This window comes from Astatotilapia calliptera, chromosome 20 (genome assembly GCF_964374335.1).
Source record: "Astatotilapia calliptera chromosome 20, fAstCal68.1, whole genome shotgun sequence".
Classification (NCBI taxonomy): Eukaryota; Metazoa; Chordata; class Actinopteri; order Cichliformes; family Cichlidae; genus Astatotilapia; species Astatotilapia calliptera.
Genome location: NC_137441.1, coordinates 31,855,973 through 31,863,448, shown reverse-complemented (window position 1 = coordinate 31,863,448; position 7,476 = coordinate 31,855,973). Strand labels below are relative to the sequence as shown.

General features: G+C 39.0%; 1 protein-coding gene across 1 annotated transcript in view; it reads right to left on the bottom strand.

Moving 5' to 3' along the window:
* Positions 1-4,479: 4,479 nt before the first annotated feature.
* Positions 4,480-7,476, bottom strand: part of LOC113013383 (uncharacterized) — a 29,749-nt gene continuing 26,752 nt past the window's right edge. The window contains exons 18-22 of the mRNA XM_080295513.1: positions 6,975-7,088; positions 6,661-6,798; positions 5,986-6,099; positions 4,739-4,876; positions 4,480-4,636 (exon numbers count right to left, since the gene is read on the bottom strand). Coding sequence (XP_080151639.1) covers positions 4,614-4,636; positions 4,739-4,876; positions 5,986-6,099; positions 6,661-6,798; positions 6,975-7,088 — 527 coding nt within the window. The 3' untranslated portion in view covers positions 4,480-4,613. The remainder of the gene's footprint in view (positions 4,637-4,738; positions 4,877-5,985; positions 6,100-6,660; positions 6,799-6,974; positions 7,089-7,476) is intronic.

The following is a 7,476-nucleotide window of genomic DNA, read 5'->3' as shown; positions in this document are numbered from 1 at the left end:
CTGCAGAACTCCAAACACCGCTGGGATTAACATCAGCACTAAAACTGTGCCTGGAGCTTTGTGGTCCTGGGTTCTATGGCTGAGCAGCTCCTGTAGATGTTAAATACTAAATAAAATACTGCCATGCATTTACTTTTAAGCCTTTTACACACATTTTTGTTTGTTTTCCTTCCTAGAAAAATATTTCTGTAAAACAGTGAGCTCCATTTGAATATTTGACTATGTTCTGTATTGTTATTACTGTCACTGCCTTTTCAATAAACTGCCAAACATCATTTTTCAAATTACTAGACATGAAAGTTCCCAACTCTAAATTAAACAGGAGTTGGAACATTATTACTTCCCATTGAGTGCCCACATTTTTGTGTAAACATAGTTGGCCTCACTGATGACAGACTCTGAAGGAACAAACACAGAGGTCTCTCTGTATTTGCCAGGTCAGCAGTTCTTACCCCTGTGTGTTTGCCAACTGTGGAACAAAAACAAAGCGAAAAGCAGCTTTCCACATGTAGAATTTGATGTTCATATGTGATCTGCTACAAACTGCAAGTTTTCTCCTCGGACATGATATAGTAAAGGAACTTGTCACTGATTGTTGCAACTTTCTTTGGTCAAACTAGTAATTTATAAAAAAACAAACTAAAATGTTCTTTAAATAACAAACAGCAAAATACATTTTGAGACACAAGTGTGCAACAATGCTGAAAACTAAGAACGTTTTCATTGTCCATCTGAATCATTTTGTGTTCTGCCAGGAAACACTTTCCATTCTTGCTACATTTCATCATTTGTTTTTGCAGGGAAACGGACTCAAAAAACCCGACAGGCTTGTGAATTCCAGGATCTATTAAAAACACATTTATAGCAAGGTTATACAGGATTGGGCTATTTTTATTGGTCATACAAAAACAACAAAAACAATGCATCATACTCTAAGGCTTTAATTAGAAATGGAACAGATATACTGTTTTTCACACTGAAGTAAGAATACACGCGGTAAAAAAAAAGAGGACAAGGAATAAATGCAAACAGGCCACTTTTTCTTTGTGGGAAAAATGTGTCCGTTTAAAAAGGAGAGATGTTTAATGTAGATGATGGACTTCCTTAGCAGGGCTCACTGCATGCATGACCACAGGTAGTCCTGCAGCACTTTTGATCTCCTGGACACTGACCATCGTGATAGCAGTACTCAGCACACATGGGGGTGGTCTCAGGCAGGGGGCAGCCGCCAGGCTTCACTGATCACAGCGAAGTCAAAAAAATATGATTAGTTATAAAATACCTTTAAACACTTGGGATGTACATGGGGGTGTTTTCTACTTTGTTGATCTCTCACCTACGTACGGTGCCATGCACTCATGTCCACACCCGTTGGAGCAGCACTTCTCCTTGTCGGGGCAGTCACTGTCATTAGAGCAAAATTCAGCACACCGTCCGTAGCCCAGGCGCCTGCGAGGACACAGTCCTGGCTTTACTGAAAGAAAAGAGAAATCAGTATAGACAAAGAGATAGAACGGGAGAGTGTGGTACACGGGCCTTTTGACTGACTTTTAGACAGCTGAGACTTGAAAGAAAAGAGCAGAAAAGCATTACGGATCAGCCGTGCCAAAGGAGACATGAGTTATGATTTTGAGTGGTTACCAATTTGGTTGCTAAACAAACAATCACGCGCATTTCAAAAAGAATCCGTAAGCAGTCAGATAATGCGTTGAAGAAATTTGAGTCAAAAGAAACTTGCCTGTTATTTTGCAACAAGCGCTCGCTGAAAGAACAGTGTCAAAGTGCGCTAATGCGCAAAATGCTAAAACCAATGCGCAAATTGTCCACCAGTGTTTGTCCATGTTCACTTCTTGCTCAAAACATGTACTGCTGTGTGCAAAAAATACTGTACACTAGTCCATAGCCACATGCTGAGCAGGCCACTTAGAGGATGCTGGGTCCTTGTGCCTGTAGAGTTACAGATAAAATATGGCATGTACTGTGGTATGAATCTTCTAATGTTGTTTACATGTTAGTAATAAAACTAGACAGCTGAAAAATGTTATGATGAACAATAGTTTTTGTCATGTGACCTAATTTTACCTTCACTTTATTTTAGTGCTTCCAGCAAATGAATCAATTTCTCCTCCAACAGTATCTGACATGTGCGAAGCGGTTTATTTTCTTTTTAACCAGTGAACCAGCCCGCATTTCCATCTAGCATTATTAGACTCCATAGACAAAAAAACAAAAACAATATGCGGTTGGATTATTTACACACTTCAGAAACAAATTTGATACAATAGATCAGATGAGGAGTTTTAAAGTAATTTCAGAGTTGTTGTTTTTTAAAGAGACTGGCACCAGTTTGTGAAGTTAAATGAATTCTTGCTCATATATTAGAGAAGGAAGTTATGCTTCTGGTGTCCCCCAGGGGTCAGTGTTGGGCCCTAGATTGTTTAAATCACACATCAATTACATACATAAGGTGTCCACAATATTAATAATGATTCTGTTTAAGACTAATAATTTATGCTCTGGTGATGATTTACAGCATTTACTGGATGAGATGACTTTATGACTCTACAAAATAACTTGTTTAGCGTGTTAGCTTAAGGGTGATGTGGAGGATGGCCTCTCTGTTCAGTTTAGTTGGGTGTGTGCTTGGCGTGTACACCACTGTGCAGACCACACAGTCCATTGCAGAATATTTTACTTTCCACAGAAATTCTACAAGAAGTGTTGGTAAGTCTCAAGCAGCTACTTCTTCTTTTCTCCACAAGGTGGAGAACATGTCTTAGTCTTCCAATCTAACTTGTTTATTAGTTTTTGTTCCAACATTACATGCTGTCATTGACTGAATATTGTCACATAGTATCATATTTATGTAAATTAGTAGGCTGTGCTAAAACTAGGGATGCACTGATAAAATGAAATGATAAACAAAGTAAAGAATAAATAAATAAAGATTTGGCTTGATAAAAACAAATCATTACATTTGATTAAAACTGAAATATTTTTTATTTGGAAATAGGACTGAAAGATGTCAACGATTGATTTTAACTGGTTGTTTCAACAGAGCTTTCCAAATTCAGTGTGTGAAATTCTACATATGGCCACTCTGACAAACTCATTTTTCTGCAGTTTTTGTGTGCTCACAAACTGTGAAATGTTCATGCTATTTACTTCTGAGTTTCCGCTTTTAGCACTTAAATTCCTCCCCTGCACAGAATGGGGAACAATAATGGAAATAGCCGTGTGTTTTGCTTTAGCAGCAGGTATCATTTATACAAATCTATGACATTGTTAAACATCCTCAGCACAAAATTACCCTTAATAATGTTGGATGCTGTTAACTGCTGCCAATTACAGAAGAAAAAATGTTACATTTGCATTGAATGTGTTAATAATGTATTTTATCTGTGGTGTAAAGGTGCACCATAGTCAGTCTCCCACTTAAGCTTTCTTTCTTGTTGCCTCCTATTAATTAGCTTGTTAGCTTGAGGCTGCTGTGGAGGAGGGCGCACAGCTTGACGGGCCAAAATCCATATCACTCACAGCCTAATTTAAGATACTTTACTTCCCAGAGGAATCACACGAGAACGGTATAGTAAGGGTTGATGCCGCTGCTTCCTTTCACCACAAAGTGACGAACATGAGTCATGTTTTCTGTAAGAAAGGAGGTTGTCAGATACATATTTTCGTGTTCCTATCTTGACTTGTTTCTTAGCTTATGCTCAAACGTTATATGCGACTATAAATGGAATATCATCATATTATATCTGTTTATGTAAACCAATGGGCAGTGTCTAAACCAGGCATGCACTGACTATAAAAACTCGATAGCTGTGCTTAAAATACCATTTTTGTTGATAGCAGTGTTGGTGTTTTTATTTTATTTTTATTTTTGCAGCTCTAGTTTGAACATAGATTTGTTTTCTGGAAGTTTGAAACTGTAACTCCATTAAATCATAGTGCATGATGTTACTGTGAGGAAACTGTAATAAAATACAAATCAGGTTGTTCTGATTTGATATCTCACTGCCCTCTGAAGCCTCTGAGCTCACATGGAGAGATTATTGCTTCTTTTCAATCTCCCTACTAGGAACAATCAGATACAGAGATAAATTATGTCAGAGTGAATTCAACATGGTTTCTTTTTTGTTTTTAAATGCAAACTTTGTCCAAAACACGATACCCAAATACTCTCACAAACAAACAAATACAAAGAAAGATACCTAAAAGTAATGAATATTATCTTTAATGGGACAGGAAATCACTTGTTTTGAAGTAGATTTAAGTAAAAGCAGCAGGTCTGGAGCCACACTCCCTGTTCTCTGAATTGAGGTGTTTTTTTCAGTCCCGTTGTCACAGACGCATATAATCAAGTGCCTAGCCACGCAGTCTGCCTTTACAAAAACATTTGTCATCATCAGAAAAAGAAAGTCTTAATAATATTACAGAAAGAAAAAAAGTATTGCATTAAAGAGAAGGCCACAGTAAATTTGTAAAGATGTTTAATGTAGATTGACTTGGTACTTTCTAATCAGCGGGGCTCATTGCACGCATGACCGCAGGATGTCCTGCAGCACTTCTGCTCTCCTGGACACTGACCAGCACACATGGAGGTGGTTTCAGGCAGGGGGCAGCAGCCAGCCTTCACAGATACACCAAACCCAAAAATATGATTAGTTACAAAATACCGTTAACCACTTGGTGAATTATTTAAAGGGTCTTGGCTGCTTTGTGCATCTATTACCTTTGTAGGGAGCCATGCACTCATGTCCGCATCCATTGGAGCAACACTTCTCAAAAAAGGGACAATCTCTGTCATTAAAGCAAGATTCAAGGCAACGTCCGTGGCCCAAGTGTCTGTGAGGACACACTCCTGGCTTTACTGAAATGAAAGAGAAATGAGTATAGACCAAGAACTCCAGAGAGTGTGGTGGGTTGTCCCTCTGAAAGATATCCTTTGACCTTATTGAACCCTGAATTGCAGTAAATTAATAAAAATCTCTTCTAAGAGTTTCTGGAAATTGTGAAACATTTGATTGTGTTTTAGGCTGTGGCCACCCTGTTTCTCTGAAGGATGCTTACTGCACTTCCTTCTTCTCGACTAAGGTATGAGTCTCATGGAGATCCAGTTGATTAATCTCTCATTTCAAGTTAGATTCCACCCAACGTGTACACTCCAGTTCCCAAATATCAGGCAAAACTTATACAGTCTCACACAAAATGACAGCAGTAAGTCTCTGGTCTGCAGTACACAAAGAAACACATGGTCATAAAGAAGACTAACAAGCTTTTTTTTAAAGTTCTCACTCTTTCATGTTTCATACAATCTCAAGGAAATGTGTATGAAAGTAAACATTTTCTCTTTTTTGTGCACAATTGTTAGAGACAGCCTTTTCTGACTTCTACCTATTGTAGATGACATGATAACAGATAACCTGTAGATCAGCGGTCCCCAACCCCTGGGCCACAGACTGGTACAGGCCCGTGAGTCGTTTGGTTCCGGGCTGCGAGAGTTGAAGCTCGGTTGTGAAATTTATAGTTTTTTTAGGGTTTCGTTATTTTTTATCGTTTTTATCATTAAATCGGTTTCCCTGGCTCTTTTCCAGTGTGTTATGAATAAATTTTCTTTTTTGGGTACTGGTACTGGTTTTATTTTGTTGTATTTATCCGCAGCACCTTAAAGGCTGGTCCGTGAAAATACTGTCAGACATAAACCGGTCCGTGGGGCAAAAAAGGTTGGGGGCCGCTGCTTTAGATAACTGCCACTTTGTTCGTATCTCACCTATGTCTGGTACCATGCACTCATGTCCGCATCCATTGTAGCAACACTTCAGAATAAAGGGACAGTCTCTGTCATCAAAGCAAGATCTAGCACAATTTGTATGTGCAAACTTTATTTTTAAACTACTTGTCATTTTATTAACTGAGAAGATTTAACCAAATATTTAATCCACACCATTTTCAGAAGACATTAAACATAGTGACACGTACTGGGAGCAGGAGGGACGCAGACTTCTTCACCATCATAGACACAGCATATGTGGCCTCTAGGACAGTCCTCATACCCCTTACGTGACAGAGCAAGATTAAGATGGCGTGAACATTCTGGGGTTGAAAGAAGCAGAAAAGCAAAAAAGGACATGGATGAGCTGTGAGGAATAAGAGTTGTGATGCTTTGCAGTCGCCAAATTGGCTGTTTGACAAAATCAAACATGCACATTTCAGAAAGGATCCGTAAGCAGGCAGATTATAAATTGAGCACATCTGAGCCCCCCCCCCCAAAAAAAACCAAAACAAAAAACTTGCCTGTTAATTTGCAGTAAGTTCTAGCAGAACAAACAAAAAACTGACAAAGTCGATCAGTGTTTGTCCACGTTCATCTTTTGCTCAAAGGAATGTGCTCCTGTGCGGTTGGTTTTTGTTCTTCAGTACCCAACTTACCCCCAATCAAAAAAAAGGAGATTAACACAAGTTTTCACCTTCTCAAATTTCGTGCAGTCCCAAGTATACATATATTAAATTATTAATCTTAGTATATATATTTTCCTATATTTAATTATGTCTGCACAAATTAATGGTCAGTGACAGCCTCTTTGCAACTTGCAACATGATATGTGTTGCAGCAGTTGATATCCTGTGGATAACTGTCACTTTGTTCAATCTCACCTGACAATGGAGCCATGCACTCATGTCCACATCCGTTGGAGCAGCACTTCTCATTATTAGGACAGTCTCTGTCATTAGAGCAAATTTCAGCACAATGTCCAAAGTCTAAGCGCCGACGAGGACACACTCCTGGCTTTGCTGGAAGGAAAGAGAAATTAGTGCAGACAAAGAACTCTAATCAGAAAGTGCAGTAAATGTGGATTTTACTGGAATTTATTTAATTTTTAGACTCTCTCTCATTCTACTGACTGAGAAGACTCAATGAAAAATTTACCACACCCTCTTAAGAAGAAATTAAACATTGTGACACGTACTGGAAACAGGAGGGACACAGACTTCTTCACCATCATAGACACAGCATATGTGGTCTCTAGGACAGTCCTCATACCCCTTATGTGACAGAGCAAGATTAAGATGGCGTGAACATTCTGGGTTTGAAAGAAGCAGAAAAGCAAAAAAGGACATGGATGAGCTGTGAGGAATAAGAGTTGTGATGCTTTGCAGTCGCCAAATTGGCTGTTTGACAAAATCAAACATGCACATTTCAGAAAGGATCCGTAAGCAGGCAGATTATAAATTGAGCACATCTGAGCGCCCCCCCCCCCCCCCAAAAAAAAACAAAAAACTTGACTGTTAGTTTGCAGTAAGTTCTAGCAGAACAAACAAAAAACTGACAAAGTTGATCAGTGTTTGTCCACGTTCATCTTTTGCTCAAAGGAATGTGCTCCTGTGTGCAAAAATACTGTCTGTGTACTAGTGCACAACCACAGGCTGAGAAGGCCAGTTAGTGGATGCCAGGTCTTTGTGCTCACAGAT